This window comes from Seriola aureovittata, chromosome 5 (assembly GCF_021018895.1).
Source record: "Seriola aureovittata isolate HTS-2021-v1 ecotype China chromosome 5, ASM2101889v1, whole genome shotgun sequence".
Lineage (NCBI taxonomy): Eukaryota > Metazoa > Chordata > Actinopteri > Carangiformes > Carangidae > Seriola > Seriola aureovittata.
The window spans coordinates 28,834,813-28,852,692 of NC_079368.1; the positions used below are offsets into that span (position 1 = coordinate 28,834,813).

The 17,880-nt window shown below is 40.9% G+C and overlaps 2 protein-coding genes across 5 annotated transcripts in view; one reads left to right on the forward strand and one right to left on the reverse strand.

The window, feature by feature from the left end:
- Positions 1-846: 846 nt before the first annotated feature.
- On the reverse strand, positions 847-16,966 carry LOC130169626 (GRAM domain-containing protein 2B). 4 transcript variants are annotated; one of them, XM_056376523.1, is made up of 14 exons: positions 16,575-16,966; positions 11,271-11,393; positions 10,808-10,895; positions 7,351-7,420; positions 6,884-6,987; positions 6,071-6,220; positions 5,872-5,943; positions 5,434-5,523; positions 5,000-5,111; positions 4,464-4,646; positions 4,124-4,199; positions 3,862-3,966; positions 3,539-3,623; positions 847-2,540 (listed from the first exon to the last, which is right to left on the reverse strand). In XM_056376523.1, exons 1-14 carry the CDS (start codon positions 16,670-16,672, stop codon positions 2,499-2,501), a joined length of 1,398 nt encoding a protein of 465 aa, XP_056232498.1. In that variant the 5' UTR covers positions 16,673-16,966; the 3' UTR covers positions 847-2,498. The 4 variants fall into 4 exon arrangements, with proteins under 4 accessions (XP_056232498.1, XP_056232500.1, XP_056232499.1 ...); XM_056376525.1 differs by having other exon boundaries at positions 6,125-6,220; positions 16,575-16,961; XM_056376524.1 differs by lacking the exon at positions 16,575-16,966 and adding an exon at positions 12,429-12,588.
- znf608 (zinc finger protein 608) overlaps positions 8,728-17,880 on the forward strand; it is a 65,826-nt gene continuing 56,673 nt past the window's right edge. The window contains exon 1 of the mRNA XM_056376504.1: positions 8,728-9,396. Coding sequence (XP_056232479.1) covers positions 9,344-9,396 — 53 coding nt within the window. The 5' untranslated portion in view covers positions 8,728-9,343. The remainder of the gene's footprint in view (positions 9,397-17,880) is intronic.

Below are 17,880 nucleotides of genomic sequence, written 5' to 3' on the forward strand. Positions count from 1 at the left end.
CAAATTAATATTCAAATCAACAGATTATATTTACGTGACATTATAACAGGTTTATTAATGTTCTATAACAGTAAGTGTTTTAGTATTTTACTGATGATGTTTAACGGTCTTTGGGGGACAGGGCAGAACCAGTCCTCCTCTCTGTAACATACCTGTTATAAAACCAGTGACAGTGTCACATTGAGCCACTAGGTGACACTGTTGAGTTGAACATCAGCTGATGAACATGAGTGAGTCACTGACTGAAGCTCAGCAGAGAATCAGAGGCTGTTGTTATGGAAACACAGAGAACAGTTAGAGCCTCATCTGCTGCAGCTTCTGAGTTTCTCCTTCTCACCAACTACAACTTCTGTAACTGAATGTTTGATGTCAAACGTCTGAGTTTAGACGACGGCTCTGCCCAGTGTGACAGTGGTCTGATTATTACAGGCAAATAAATCATCACTGACGTGCAGGAATTTAGGATAACAGGTTAATAATAGTAAAAAACAGAAACTTAGTGTGATTATTAATATTATTATTGGTGATGATGCTAAAAGAGAAACCGTGTTCTCCAAAGTGCTGTAAAGGAAACATAAAAACAACTAAGTTTGGCTCTAATAATAAAACATTTGAACTTCTACTTAAATAAAAGTAGCAGTACCACGGTGTAGAAATATTCTGCTACAAGTAAAAGTTGCATTCAAATTTTCTTTATACTAATACCAAAGTATATTAGCATTAAATTATACTTCAATTAAGCAGTACAAGTAAAAGAGTGAAAGAGTAAATGTCCTCTGCTACATCCCAACACGGCATTTTAACAGATAATGTGGCATCCAGAGTGAAGAGAGATCAAACAAACAGTACAGCAAAAATAAAACTTTATTCCCAAACAGAGGAAATAAATTCACAGTATTAAATCTATGTTTGATTCTTACAGTTACAGAATCACAGTGATGCTTGTCTCTGTAACAGTCTATTGTTTGAATGAACCAGGACGAGCTTCATGACGGACGTGAACAACAACAGTGTCTCTGTGTGGGACCTGAAACTTCTTCACTTTGGCTCCATCTAGTGGCCGAATCACAAACAACAACAAGGCAGGCGACGGTTCACTGGTGAGAATTGACTCACTTTTTCCACCAGAACGATGTGAAATCTGGTACATCAGATAAAAATGATGAGCTCAGGTCGCTCTCATGTATCACTTCCTGTCAGAGGTGAACAATAACAACATGGTGTGAACTTGATGCCACTAAATTCACTGAATCTACGTTCGTACGGCAGCAGGGATTTCTTTTTTCCAGAGCTTGGTGCGTTCAAGAATCACGCTGACAGACAAGAGTCGGCTGCTGAACAACCTTCTGAACGTAAAAACAAATAATCACATTGTTCTTTTTGTAAAAGATTTCACTGATCTCTGACCAGTTTGTTCTTTTCTGCTGCTAAATGCGAGTTGCAGGTAGTTTCACAGGTTGTCAGAGGTGTGATGTGAGGTCACGACACAGCCTCCTGTAGAAGTGGGAATACAATACAAGCAAACACTGCAGGGGACAATCACAGAGATAAAACAAGATTAAAGAACAGGAAGGGATCACAGAGGAGCAACATGAAACACTACTGACGTGGTTTGACATGTCGGACCGACACCAAGCTTGTGTGTTCACATGAGCCACAGCTCCACCGTCCCTCTGATGCCTTTTTAATGGTCAAAATCTAACATTTAATGAAATGAACCTTTTACCAAAGCCTTAAAGTTCTTCTTCTTATAGTTCAGGTTTTGACAAAAGGTTGTTAAGTCCCTGAAGTGGAGAAGAGCTGTTCCAGGTCCCCATGAAGGCAGCAGCTAACTACCTTTAAGACAGCGCGAGGTAAACATAAGAAAACCCCAGGGGTCAGGGGTCGTGGAGTATCTACGTCCACAGCTGGTTTTCAGTCCTGAATGTGTGATCGGCAAAACGCAGAAGATAAATCCAGCACTGAGAACCTTGATCTCCTCGGACGTTCAGCACCGTAGACAGAAGATCTCCCAGAATTCACCGTGACCGAAAACAGCTGAGAAAGTTCATCTCCTTCACCGGAGAGAGAGAGAGAGAGAAATCTGCTCCTTCCTCCACCTGAAACGTCAGAGCCTTTAAAATACCTCTGTTTCAACACTATTACAGTTAAAGTTCCACCAGGGAGTTTTATTTCTAATCAGCCAATCAAACGACTGTGTGTCGGTACACCATGACATCACCGGTGGGTGTGGTTACAAGTGATTCCACCGGTACCAATACACCTTGTTAACCTGTAACATCTGCTATAATAAACTATATATTTACATCATCTTAACACTCTGGTGTCTGGAGGGTGGACACCCGACCCCGACCCGACGGGACCCTGGACAAAAACGTATAAATGGGGTTCGGATTCGGTCACGTCAGCCTTTAACAGTCGTTTCCAAACGTTAAAAACAGAATGGTTGCCGGGTTACGACTTCCTCGTACGCAGGTCGGGTTGGGTTTCCGGTACATTCAGGCAGCTTCGTCCAGGAGTCTCTGCAGAGTCTTCTGCACCTGCAGGAACAGACAGTGTGTGTTACTGTAACTGCTCATTAATGATATATCTACTGATGATAATCAATGTGTTTTTACAGATAAATATGTAGAATTAAAGCCACTAGTATAAATGAATGTTCATCCCAGGTGCTAATCTAGGTGAGTTATTTAGCGGAGCAACCTAGCTTCGCATGAAATGAGGGTGAAACAGCTAGCATCTCTCTGTCCCAGGAAGTCCAAACAGCAGTGTAATGTAGGTCAGGTGACTAAACGAGTGAGTTTGAGAGTGATAAACTCTTTAAATAGAAAGAAAGAAATCCAATTGAATTACTTTGGTATAATTTTATATAAATATAATAATATTTCCTCTCAGATCCGGCTCCAGTTCTCAGTGAATATTTGCAGATGCAGTGGATTTGATTCACCTCTGCTGATGTAAGTGTAGTTTGTTTTAAACAGGTTGAAGATGCTGCAGTTTGTTTGTAATGAGCGACGGGCGGGAAACGAGCTCCTCTTACAGACGACGTCCACACTTCTGTACGAACGGATCACTGACTATAAATGTTTGATTAACGGCCACGAGTGTCCGCTTACACTCGGCTCTCTGCAAACGCATGTTGATCCAAATTTACACTGTTGAAAATCATTTTAAAAAGTCACTATGTTGGAGCGTTAACTAAAGTTATTTTGGCTGCATCAAAAAAGAACCTCCTCCTTCTACTTTTGATTTGATTGTCACAGAAAAGAGAGACTGTGTTCAACACCGACCGACAGATCAGACAATGAAGGATTTTAGTTCCAAGATTTTTTAGTCTCATTCACAGTCTTTCAAGTTTTTTGTAAACTGGCTGAAAATCCTTCTTGTTGCAGACGTGCTCCTGCAAACGCCCCAAAAATCCCTTGCTAGCAACTAAACTAAAACAGAACTAAACAGTTTGACTTTTTAATCATGAACAAGGGATTCAGGGACGTTAATGGAAACAGCAACAGATTCAGAAGGTTTTATATCAACTGACCTTCTCCAGCTTCATCAGGTTGATGGTGAGTAGTTCTGAGAAAAGCTGTGTGTTCACGTCAGGACCCCCCCGCAGGAAGTCGCCTCTGGAAAAACAAACACTGGACATTAATTCTTAATTATTCTCAGAAAAGATCTCATCATATCTTATCTTAACCTTTCTCTTGCAGCTACTAAGTTGTGGAGCTGAGGCAGGTGCAGGTGTTTGAACAAGTAGGAAAACATATGATTAATGAGCACAGCTCTTCCACTTCAGTTGTTTTGTTGCATGTTTTCCGGGACCTTCTGGACGAGCTCAGTGTCTCGGACGGGACGTGGACTCACTCTTTGTGGGTGAAGTCTGTGACGGAGCCGAGCGTCGTCAGCGTCCGCTCCAACGAGACGATCTTAAAGGCCAGGTAACAGGAAGACAGGAACAGGACACACACTCTGAGGAAACACAGTGAGTGAAAACAGAATGAAGTAAATAAACGAATGAAGGAGTGTGTTAATGAATGCATTATTAGATTAAGAAATAATTGAATTAGTGTTTAAAGTTTGTAATAAATAATTCCATGAATGAATGAATGAATGAATGAAAACCTACAGAAACAGGTAGACAAACAGCAGAGTGTTGAGAGAAACTGGTTTCAGAGTCCTGCTGTCAATCACGACCTCTGAACCTGGAAACAGAAGAAAGATTATTATCTTTGTTAAACGCTTTTTCTATTTAAATAAGATTTTAAGGAAAGTCCAGCGGCTGGTTTTTATAACTTCACACAGCTGGGTTATAAAAACACGTGGAGGCAGCAGATTCAACACGTTACCTGGATTATAAGATCAGGAAGTATGGGACAGTTGGAACATGAGTTCAAGCAACAACAAATAGATGTGACCAGGAAGAGACAGTGAAACAACCTCAAAGAAGAGAGACAGAACCGTCGTACCGGGGTGAGGCGCCTCGCGCTGCTTGTTGTCTGAGCTCTGCTTGTTCTGATGCTGGTTCTGATGCTGGTTCTGATGCTGGTTCTGACGCTGGTTCTTCACTTTGTGCTGGTGGTCTGGATGTTCAGGGGCTGCAGCTCTGTCTGTGTGTTTCAACACATCCAGGAACGGAGGGACGGGGAACTCTGCAGCGTTGAAGAGACAGACGCAGAGGACGACGTTTAGCTGGAGAACAGGACCTTAGCTTTGTCTCGGTACTGGTGTCTACAGTTTGGATCGGCTCTGTAGAACCGGCAAGGCTCTACATGGGGCCGCTGGTAAATGAACTCGACTGTGGGATAAGACACGTCTATATCCCCTCCACTGTTCTTCTTGTCTGAACAGTCACTGCACAAAGGGAAGATCTGAACTGGGTCATCAGCACTGGAAGTTTATCATGTGAACACAATCAGAGGAGGAAGAGCCGAGAGGAAACGCTACAGAAACAGGAAGTAAACTGAATAATGAATATAAGTGAATAATGGTTCGTGGGTGATACCTGCTCTCTTCTCGTAGTCGGGGGTCTGGGAGTCGGAGCTGCTGCTCTCCTCCATCTCCCGCCTCCTCTGTCTCACTGCTCCGTCCAGGTCCATGAAATCACCTGAAAAACTCTGCACACACACATTTATTTCTTTATTTTACTGTAGATATGTGGGTTCAGCGTTTTATTGGTCACATGCCAGTGATTTTACAAACAAAGCAGTGAAATGAGGGTCGGACTCAGCAGCAGGGCAAAACTGCAGAAAAGAAATCAAACTATAAATAAATATCATTTTCTTTGATATTATGAAAAATATCACATATGGCAGGAAATATTGCAATAACTAATATTGTTAAATATTGATATTATTTGCAGCTTTGACTCTATTATTGTGCTCAATCTGTTCTATAGTGTTGATGTGTCCATGTTTTTGATGTATGTGTTTGACCCACCCGAGGAAAGCGAGGCGTTAGAGGTGACCTCTGACCTCTGAAGCTGTTCTCTGCGGAGGAGGGGATGGGGCTGCTGCATGGACTCTTCTCCTGAATGTAAACAGGTGCAGTTGTGATATAGATGAAGTTTTCACGGCACAAAAGCTCGTTAATATGAATTCTTGGCAAAACAACTTCCTCAAATCATTTGTAAAAAAAAAAAGGAGAAAGAATTACAACAATTAATCAAATTTGCACGTTAATAAAAAATTTAAAATTCAGGGGTTTAAAAACTTGCTGTCAGTTTAAGTCAGGTTTGTATCTGTGTCGTCCAAAAGAAGACGAGAGGAAACTTCTCAAAAAAGAAAACAAACGAGACAAAGATGTGAACTAGGAGCTGAGGAAACCTGGCAGTGATTAAACTGCAGTTTATAGCCAGATGTGGGACATCTGTCCTACCTCCAGGTGAAGACAGACGGACATCAGGAACTTGTAGGTGTTGTCTCTGGACAGGAGGGACACGAAGACGTACTGCAACAAAAACACAGTTTAACTGACAGCGATGTTGGATCTCTGATGATGAACAGAATCTGTGTAACTACATGAATTATACCATTTGTAATGCTCAGACAGATGTACGTTAGAATCCTTTTATTACATTTTGTGTGAATAAATTTCCTGTTGACACGAGACCCCGGGTCTGCTCTCTCACCCTGTCGTTTGCGGTGGCGATCACCAGAGCGTTTGGCACCAGGATGGCAGTTTTGGTCTTCTTGATGTGAGTGACCGACACCACTGGGATGGCGATCTGGAGACGGACAGACAGCGGGATGAACAGCTGATTCCTGCAGGGACTCGTTTACTCTAACCCTCATCTGCACTGCGATCTCTGACCAGCAGGGGCCACTGATGCAGGACATGATCCCTCACTGGCTTCTCATCCATTCAGTTTATCACATGTTTAACTCCAGATTAACTTCTTTTTTCTATATTTCAGATTATGTTAAACTGTGTTAAATGTATATAATGTAAACTGTTTTGCAAGAACACACAAAAAGAGACTACTCTAGTATAATAAAGGTTAAATTAAATTAAATTAAAAAATGTCTTGGTTGCACCTCACTAACTTCTTTGTTATCTTTTAACTTCTAAAGTTTCAAATAGATGATGTAGAAAATACATTTTAATAATAATGTACGCTTCCTGTTCACTGTGTCCCGCACCACAGCGAGTACTTCAAAGTTTTCTGCGAAGCTACTCCAGGTAAATGTTAATAATTTAAACCAACATGTCTCATCAAATCAAACCTTCTGTTGGCACCTCAGTGAAGTCGCCACAACACTCGGCATTATTACCTAACGTGGGTTCAATTCAAAGTCTCAGCTTTATTGGAAACAAGAGACGTAAGTGAGAAAGTCTGAGGATTCAGCGCCAGAGATCGTCCAGACGAGTCCCCAACAGTTTGCAGTACCTTTGTGTCTTTGCCAAACACCTTGGAGTGGAAGCAGATCCAGTGGTCGGAGACAAACATCCGTCCCTGGTAGAGGATGTCTTTCTGCAGAGCGCAGGTGTAACCTGACAAACAGGTAAATAACATCAGGTCACTGAGGGAAATCTGCAAAACACTCCATTTTTAAAGTGTTAGTTTAGTGGAAAAAGGATAGAAAAAAAAAAAAAAGAAAGACGTGTGAGATTTATTTTTAATTAAAAAAAGATTTTAAAAATGAAATTGACTTCTTGACTTTTATTAGATTACAGTGGATTGGAATCGGATGGCGTTATTGCTGAATATAGATTTGCTCCCACACTCTGTTATGACCTTTAAATCATTATCTAGTGTTTAACAAACAGCTCACAGGTATCAAATGTTCAGCTATTATCTAATCCCTCATTCAGTATTTAAGGTGGAGCGGATAGTTGTGATCATGAAAGACTTACTCTGTCTGAGCTGTTCCTCTTTGCTGATCTCCTTGAATATTTTATGGTACTGGCAGTTAGTCTTTGAGAGCTGAAACACACACACACACACACACACACACACACACACACGGTTAGGATATGCAACATGCACACACAGACAATGCTGAGTGATACTTGCATATGCATGGGGAACAAAAAGCTGAGACTTGGCAGACGTGGGTTTTTTTTGAATGCCTGAATATTTTTGGGGGGATTGAAGCTGTCAATCAGTTTTGGCCTCATGTTATGAAATAAACATGAAGCAGCCTATTTAGGATACAATTTAAGTTTTAAGCATAAATATTAATATCAAAATTGATCCCAAGTCACTTCAGCGTCTATTAAAGTGCAGGGATGATAGACACAGTAAAAAATGAAAAATTACTCCGTCATCAATAATACTCAGTAAAATTGAAGCCACACTCTTCAGGTAAAGATATTCTCACAGCTATTTTTAACACTGAACACATCAACACTGATGGTTGATGGGAGTTGCAGGGGAACTGTCTCAGATTTAGCTTCCAGGGTTCCTGCAGTAAAAGTCTGGTTCATGTTCTCAGTGTTTGGTGATATTTCTCTCTCGTAGACTTTTGGATCGACACAAAAATAAAAAATAAAAAACCGCTGACAGCTCCATTTACCCAAGCAAAAAATTTTACTTTTTTTACTTGGGAAATTCAGCAAAGAGTGAAGCAATAAAAAGAAAAATCAAATTTTCCTGTTTTTTTTAGTTGGGTGTTACTGGTCAGCACAGGGGTCATTGATTGTTACCATGGTAACATCGGTCTTCGGTGAGAGTTAGCCTGGGTGTAAGGCGTCTAATGTTTTTGACTTAAAATGAGTCATTTATCTTGTGAAATATGAATTCCTGAGTTTACGACAGGATATTCGCTTTGTGTCACCAGCTGTGTCCGCCCTTACTGCTGCGTCACAAAGCGCGGCTGTCGCCTGGCAACCGTGACAGAACAGTAGCTTCTGATTCAGAAAAACAGAGTGTTAAAGGCCGGTGGTTTTTACAGTTGTACCGTTAACTGTTGAACGGAGCTCAAACCCAATGCTAGAATTTTAAGTTGTTATCCTCAGGCTCTGAGAAAAATCAACTACAACTACCGAAATGCATTTCAATAAGAAAAACAAATACAAAACATGATTCACAGAAATAATGCTGAAATAATTCAAAAATGATAATAAAATAAATTTGTAGTTAGTTTATAGCATCCGGAGTAAGTATGGATTATCCCCAGAGAGGACTGGGCCGGTGTAGGGCTTCTGACCTCTAGGGGGCGTCCAAACTCCCGCCAACTATGACCTCATTTTTTTTTTTAAATCACAGAAATCAATTGAGTGTGTGTGGTTTTATTTTTTTATATGAACCAATGAATTAAGAGTTAATTTATTTGCATATAAAAATTGTCATGATCAGTATGCTGGCTATGTCTGTATCCTGAGGTCAGAGGTCAGAGGTCAGGTGGTGACCCCGGGAATGTAGCGTCAAAGCCGGCTGGTTGCTAACAAGTTGCTAAAGACGCCTCTTAAAACGTCATGGGAAATAAACGGTGGAGCGGGGGAGAAGCAGAGGGAAAGGCGGGAAAAGATTCAGAGAAACTGGAAGTTGAACAAACAAATAAACAAACCATCCATCTTGCCTTTTTTTTTTTTTTTTTCAAAAGCCGGCCACTCGTCTTGCTAGCATTAGCATTAGCATTAGCCCGGAGAGGACGATGCTAACGTGGCTGAGGAGGACAGTAACGGCAGCCGTTAACGTTAGTTCAGCCAAAGCCCTGCCACCTGCTTACCTGCCCCACCCTCATCTACACCTGAGACAGTGACCAGTTTATCAGCCCCGAAATGTATTTATTTTTATTCACTTTTTTACCTTTTTTCCCGCATTGCGAGAATTAAAAATGAATGGAGAGCAAGGACGAGGAAACGCCTTCTCAACACTGACAGTCAGACACCAGGACGTTTAAAGATGTGGAGGAGGTTTTCAGGGAGAAAAAGCCAGAAAGAAGAGCATTACATGAGGTAGGCTTTCTCTCATATTATCATTCACACATTATGGGCCATCCTAATTAAAGTTTTTTATAATATTCTCTGTTGTTTTAATACAATGAGAAGTAGTTTAGCTTGATTTGTTTTGGAAACATTTGACTATTGTGTCATTGCGTCTCTGAAGCAGGATGGTTGATATGGTGGAAATCCAGCAGATACAGTTACATACATTAATTGTTGTAGGTCTGCATAAGCAGAGCAGTATGAATGGATGTGTGTTTATGTTGTGGGAGTGGGGCAGTATCTCCTTGCATAAGCCATTCAGCATCACATTGTAGACTTATATGTTGATACTGGTGTCGCTGGCTCAGGAAAGTACTGTACAATCATGTGGTGTAAATCCTGTATGAGAGAGTGTATCTACAGGTGTTGACATTGTCCCTCAGGTTGTGATCATAGGCTGTAACCTGTCAGGTGTAAATCCTGTATAACCTACACGTAGGGCTGAATGATATGCAAAATAAATATCATACAGCGATTATTATGGTAGATATTGTTATTACAGTGTGATATACAATGTCAGATTGGTCATTTTTGCATTTCATTTTCACTGAAAAGAAAATGTAAAACTTTATCCTAAGAAGTGTAGCTCCTGTGACTTGGATATTGCACTTGGCCGTATTGTGAGTTCAATAATATTTTGATTAATTGTTCAGCTCTAGCTACAGGTGTTGGCAACAGATAGTTGCCTCCGCTGAGAACCTGTAATTCAAAACCTCGGATTACAAGTGTAGGGGGGGGGGGGGGCTTCTGCTCTCTTAATCTGGGGCTGATCCAGAGGACTGTGTTTCTGTGATGAAGAACACTGAGGAAGACGCTAAGCTTTGTCTTCTGTGAAGCATTGTACGAATGTATGAGTCAAACTGAACGTGGATTTAGTTTATCTGTTGTGGACAGTGACATTATTCTTATTTATGTGTTCCAGATTTAGCCAAAGGGATTTTCATCCTTCAGTGCTTCTGCAATTCAATGTTAAAAGTAAAATCACACAGATGAAAATCAACCTTACAAACCCTCAGCACCAACAACCTCGACAGTCCTGCCATAGAGTGAGAATGTCACCTGATAGATTTATGTAGAATTATATCTCATAATGGTTCAGTGCAGTAATATTAATTTATTCAAAGAAGTGAAGGAAGCTCCTCCTCAGGCGAGAAGAGAGACAGTCATTCAGACCATCATGACCCACATACTGCACAACATGATGCTTTCTGACCGTGTCAGTGATCGTCAATAAGATAACGATGTTGGAAACGAGCCAGTCAGCAGAAATGATGTGTGATCTCACACAGCTGGAAAAACAGCTGTCTGAGAACGGCTCCCACGCTGTCACGTTTATAGGTGTAATAAAATATGTGTCAGGGTTGACTTAGTGACGGCTCACCTGGCTGTAGTGAGATTTCTTCCTCTCTATCTTGGAGTCTGAGTCCGTCTGGACCTGAGTCAGCAGAGAGTGGTCGAAGGTCTTTGACCTGGTGACGACGAAAACAATACACAGAGAGGAATTAACTTGTTATGCAACTAATACGGCATTATATAAATCATTATATTACTGCTTACGCGTCTGTCTGTGACCCTTTGTACTCTAATTCAAATGTATTTATATATTATCTATACGCTGTATATTTATACAACTCTACTTTATCAGTGTAACCTGATAAAAGGACCACAAAAAGTCAACATCATGCTTTTACTTTATTCAACAGAGCAGTGCAAAAAACTCTGGGTTGTAATCTCAAATAAAAATGGATATGAGAACCACAAAGTATTCTCTATTTTGAGATGACATAATTAAGAACCAATAACTAACTAAAACATACAAAAACAAACCCTATCCTGTTGTTTACCTGACCAACGCTGGTTTCCTCTGGCCTGAGAACTCCCGTTTCTCCTGGTCAGCAGCCTGCAGAGACTCAAAGACCATCCTCCCATTTCTGTGACGCTCCTCCGCCACGTTCTCTAAATCTGAACTACAGACAACAGGAAGTTCCTTGTTTAGCAGGAGCAGAGTAAGAACATATAGAGGTGGGAATGCAGGGATCATTCTGTATCACTACACACCATCAGTTTGTAATGCAGCCTGGCTCTTTCTTATGAAAACTTTCCATGTGGGCTAGCTGCTAGCCTTGCTGCCGCTAGTGTTTGCCCAGCTTGTTTCTCTGATAACTTCAGATCAAGGTTGATCCGGGCAAGACGTAAAAACTATGTTGTAAAAATGTGGCTTAAAACTGGATAAAAAGTCAATTTTGATGCTTTCGGCAGAAAACCACAACACTGACAGAAGGAGATACGACAGGTGACCAGACGAAACAGGCCGTTACTTTGATGAGAACAACTGATTTCTCTGTGTTTGAAAGTTGCTGGAAACATTTGGGATAATGTAAAAACACAACTCAACAAAATATATATCATAGGTCTGGTCGTTGTTAGACATCTTAATGTGGAAAACACATATTATACCTGAAGTATCCTTAACATTTGGTACTTAAGATGAGCAGCAAATTTTAGAGAGTCAAAACACTGAAATGTAGATACTGTTTCTAAATGACCTAAATATACCTTTGACATTACTGTACTGGTTTGTGTTACTTATCAGTCAGTGCAATGTATAGACTGATAAGGGGCTCCTGTTATCTTTGATAAGCCATTTTCATCCAGTTTATCAATCAGAGTCAACTCAGGTTATTGTGATTATTGATAGAAAAAAGAGCCCAGGGTGACGTCTTCAGATTTCTCTCAACAGTCCAAAATACAAATATTTACAAACAGCAAATCTCACATTTGAGGAGCTGGAGCAAGAAAATACTTTTGATCTAATCTATCAAAGTTATTGTTGCTTAACTTTCTGCCAGTTGACTAATCAACGATCGACAATACAACTGCTGCAACACTGCTACTGATAAAAACACAGCTGTTACAACCAGCTGTACATTCAGCACCATTATCTGTGTTTCTATATAATCTATACATCTTCCCTTTGACCCTGTTTGTAGTCAGACACTCACTGATAATCCTTCTCCTCGTGCTTTGCGGTTCTTCTGTTACACTTCCTGCCGTCGTCCTGGGACGTCTGCTGGTTCACACACTGTTCTGTCATCACGCTCAACGCTTTCTAGCGAGCGGCCGTCCTGCTGAGAGCTGCCGTGAGAACCGCGAGGTGAACTGACCCTGCAGCCTGATCCTCTACGCCTTCACCTGCCTGTGGGAGTGTCTGCTGGGCCTCCTGGTCTCACATGTCACAGCCAATCACACGGCAGGACAGGGTGGCGTATGTGTGTGTGTGTGTTTATTTAAACCTTTGATCAGTGACATTTTACCCAGCTTTGTTTGGAGAGTAAAGTTTCATTTTTGCTCTGTTCTTCGCCGCTGTAGACTTTAAAACTTGTCTTAGTGTGTTGTGTTCACATGAAGTCTGGGCAGACAGAACATGTTGAGATATTTAGTGTCAGTGGGAACACGTCGTTTTCCCATGTGGCTCTCTGCGTCTCAGTTTACACAGGAACAAAACTCTCTTCTCTTTTTTCACTTTTTTTTTTACCTTTCATTGCCTGAACACGATGACATCTGATCAGTTTCCCTTTGCTGATACAGATGTGATCATCTATTTATTTTTTACTGTATAGAGTAATGCAGAACCGGAGGGTCAGGTAGAGAAAACACCTGTTGCATCACTTCTCACTGACTATAGTTCTCTACAATAACAGTCCAGGGAACTAATCCTCTCTTCACACTGACCTGACTTAGGAAAAGGAGCCGTGAGCAAAACATAAACTATTATAACTGAGATCTTAAAACCATATTTTGACAATGAAATTATTTACAAGACGGTTCTTCATAAGTGTTGATATTGTCATTATTAGTCAAGCAACTTCTCCATAGTGTTTCTAGTTAATCATATTAACAAAAATCAAATCATCTGCGTCCCCAGGCAGCTGCCCGTTGCTCATTATTTTAAGTTGGGTAATCCAGTCTTAGGTCCCGTCCCATTTCTTGCTACTGCAAATGTTTCTCCATGTCCTTCCTGGCATTACTTTGTCATTTTATTCAGGCATGTCACCTGCTCCTCTGAACATTTCCTGTGCGATTTCATTAAAACGACCAAACCGCCTTCACAAGCAGCGCTGCAGTGTTGTCAGTGTCAGCAGGCTTACAGATGCCTCCTGGTGGATATTGGTGAACACAACAACTGCTGCCCATTACAATTAAAGTGCCACCACTTCCCTGATTCATTAATAATGAGGCCAGATTAAATCAGAAAGCTACTCGGTGAACCTGCAGAAACAGCTGGTTTTTAACCTGAGTTAGGATTGAGGACGAGTTAGTTTGGATTCAGCTTGAATGAGGACATTTGATCCTGTGTGTGTGTGTGTGTGTGTGTGTGTGTGTGTGTGTGTGTGTGTGTGTGTGTGTGTAATCTGAGTGATATCAGCTGAGGGTTACTGGGCCACAATGACAGTCAACAAACATAGAGTCTCTCGTCTCTTTCATGTCAATCTCTATTTCAGCTTTCACTCTGTACTTCAGTTTATCTTCCAAACACATTCAAATACACAAATACCTGCAGTATATAGAGCATCAAATACACTGATGTTCACACAAATACACACATCCGTAAGGAGCCTCTGTACATCTGTACACGATTGCTTTTCACTGCTTGTGAGAACATAATACATTTCTTAACCTTAAAGGAAAAGTTGCTTTTGGGGAACAGGTTTTCACCTTTGCCCTGAGAACTGAGAAGATTGTAAGTGTCATGTTTGCACATAGGGAGCTGGAGTAAGAATGTAGTTAGCCTAGCTTAGCATAAAGACTGGAAGCAGGGGGAAACAGCTAGCCTGGCTCTGTTCAACGTTCAGAAATACACCTACGAACATCTCCAGAGCTCACTGATTAATATACTGTATCATACTGTACGTATAAATGTGAAAACAAGCATTTATTTTAAGGAGAGTTTCACGCTGGAACTGATCCTCTAAACTAAGAGCCAGACAAAACTTAAACTGGTGTGTGTGTGTGTGTGTGAGCTTTATTGATTGCCAGATTTTTAGTGTCAATTAATTTACTGACTGACAAACCAACAAACACCCCTTTAGTGACTGTCTGACACACACATACACACACACACACACACACACACACACACACACAAAATGCTGCACCTTGCTGAACTGTTTGTCTTTCATTTAGTTTTACTTTTAACTTTACTGATTCATCTTTTTTGTTTTTCCCATTTCCGATATTATTTTAAAATGAATAGTTTATAATGATTAGATGTTTATTAAATTGCTGCACATTGTGTTGACATTCTGCATATATTGCAGGTATTTTCATTTTTCTTATCTGTTATTGATGTTTTTAATATCCCTGCGGAGCTGTTTTTGTTTAAACAACAATGCAATAATTATTATTTCATGTTATAACATCCAATGCTGGACAATTCAATTCCAACTTAATTTGATTTAGTTGCTTTGGCTGATTCAGATTTAGTGACGTACAGTTGGACGACAGTGACTGAAGACTGCAGAGTCTCCTGCGTGTTGTGCTGTGTAAACAGGCCAGACGCCCTTTGAAACACAAACACAAACTGCATGAGCTGCAACTCGGGGTTCTGTCATTGAAAAAGTGACATGTCAACGCGGAAGTCTCAGACTGCCTTATTTTAATCTGTCCCTCAACTTGGTAAAGTTTTAAATGCAATATTAAACGCTTGGAGTAACTCCTTTAATTTCAGATTATATTGCAAATGTATTCTTTTCAGGTCATAACAAAGAATATGTGTGTGTTTACGTTGGTTTGTGTTGGTAAGAATATTTTATCCACAAAAGGGGATCCTGAGACAAAACAACAGGACAGATGTTTGTGTCCGTTTCTGCAGTGAAGACGCTTCCTGCTGTTTTACTCCTTGTGTGGCAGCAGAAAGTGGCATGAGAAATCAGAAAACTCCTCCAGGTTAAACTGGGTCACAACAGAGGTGGACAGATACAAACGACTGCAGGTGGACAATCTGACAAAAAGGTCATATGACAATCTGTTTGAGAGAATGGCGATCCTCATTCTGTCTCTGCTGATTTTACTGTGAAAGTCCTGACCGGAAGTTATGATTCATATCGCTTTCTTCTGATGTTTGTCGCCAAGCTCGCCAAGGCTGCAGAGCTGAACCAGGACTGCCATCGCCAGCTGCAGTTAGCGGGCTAGCTGTTTAACAGTTGACAGTGGGCTGGTTAGCAGCGACTGAGCTTTTTGGAATTAGATCTGTACAATTCATCTGAAGGGTAGATCATATGCCAAAGCAAGATGAACCACAATATAAGATCATCAGATCGCTCACCCCTACAAACAACCCATAATGATGCAACACTCCCTTCATAGCAACAGGCTGAAAACACAGATGTGTAGTCCTCACTTCTTTTAAAGAGTGTAATTTATGAGAGTGTCTCTAGTTCTGCAGGTATTTGGTCAAATTTGACATATTGAAATTAACACATTTTTACAAAATGTTTACAAATTATTTTCACTTGATAATGAAAAGATAAAAAGTAAGAGAATGGCCAAAATTATTACAAATCATGAATGAACTTTCACTGCAATATTTGTTGAAGATATTTCGATATAAAAAAAAGTCATCCCACTTGTAGGCCTCAAAGGAAATGAAGGGTTTAACCAGCGTCAGTAGAATTCATGATCTTGGAACCATGATTGTCAGTACAAGGTTTTGAGTCAATCCATCACGTACATCTTGAGATATTTACCCGAATTAGTGAAAATCAACTTTTCTTCTATCACCACCAGCAGGTCAGGGGGTCGTTAAAGTAAAGATAAATTAGAATTTATCTTTTTGAGATCACAAATATCTGCACTTCACTCAGAACCACGACTGCCAATGTGTTGGTGTCACCAAAGGAAAAGCCAGGTGATCACCAAAGTCATTAGGATTCGTCCTCTGGAGACCATGACTGATATTTCATCTGACCGTCAGAATGACTTTGCCCTCTCCATAGCCACGCCGTTATAAACACATTTTTAAAATAACCTGAAGAAGAACAGGGTGTTTAGCATGGACAGAGATAATCAGTGAAAACAGCGCCACCTACAGGAACGTGGGAGAACAGTCCTGGAACATTAAAGCTTTTTGCAGGTTGCCATTTTCTTACCAGTGATATCCAGCTGGGCGGGACGGTGCACAGGAAAGTTTGGACATCGTGCTTCTTCTTTTGAAAGGAAACACGTCGTCTACGCTGTAGTTCTCCATGACAACAACAATCACTGGCTGACGCTTCACACATGAAAACCTGACTCTTGACTTACAGCTCACATCTGTATTCGACTGGACCAAGTCCTAGTCTGTGTTTTGTTGTTTTGGATTAGCTTGTGTGTATTTGACTCAAATATATACTGGTGTGGTCACAAAGGACACGCCTCCTAACCCAGTATTAATATTACATCTCCCGCCTGTCAGTCTGTACAGTGGCTGTGTTTGTTTGGTTTGATGACAGTACAGTGCAACAGTCATATAGACTTTTCACTGACCCCTCTTCTTCTTCATCCTCCTGCTGCTACTGCCCCAAATCTCTTATCAGAGTCTCTGGTCAGTGATTGACAAACTCATGACTGTGTTTTTGCACTTTTACTGCAAGAAATGTACATTTCGAAAGAAGATTTGGGGCAAATATGTTTGTTTGGGATGTTGCCCAGAGTCATTTGAGGAGGTGGATGTCAGTGTCATGTCTTACAGGTCAACAGCATGTTTAGCCTTGTTTAGCACTGGAAAGTCATCAGAAGTGGGAAAAATACACTTTCAGCCATATCCATTCTTATTTACATGTTGTACCTTCCTAGAAAATAAGACAGTTCAGCTTCAAGTTTCTATAGATTAGATTTTCAGCAACAATACAGCAGCAAACAACTAACTAAACAACACTGCAGTACACAGCATTCAGGTGAAAGCAATTTCCTCCACTGAAGAAACCACGTTTTGATCTAAAAGGCCTCCGACAAAGAGTGGTATAAGACCAGAGCACAGGCGGACTGACCATGACTACTGGCTCAAACCCCAGTCCGCTAGTTTTTACCGACTCCATCAGTGTCATTCATGCAGCTGGTCCCAGCGAGTCAGTCCAAGGGTGAATTTCTTTCCCAGTCTGACTGCGTAACCTATCCTGGTCTAGCTTTACAGAGATGGAGAACCTTATGTCATAATGTCTGTTTTTCATTACAGTAGACATGATAATGTTTGCAAACTTTCTGTCACTCGTATCATGAATTTGCTCGGTAAATGTTGTTATCGTTAGCAGGCTCACTGCCAGCACTGCCGTGAAGCACATCACGGCAGTGCTAGCGTTGGCTAATGGTTGAGGCTGGAGTGTTTTTGTTGGGGGCCGGAGGTGTAGCTGACGAAGTGGTCTGGTGGTGTAGTGCGACATCTAGTGGCCAGTGAAGCTTTAAGGGGCAGTTTATTTG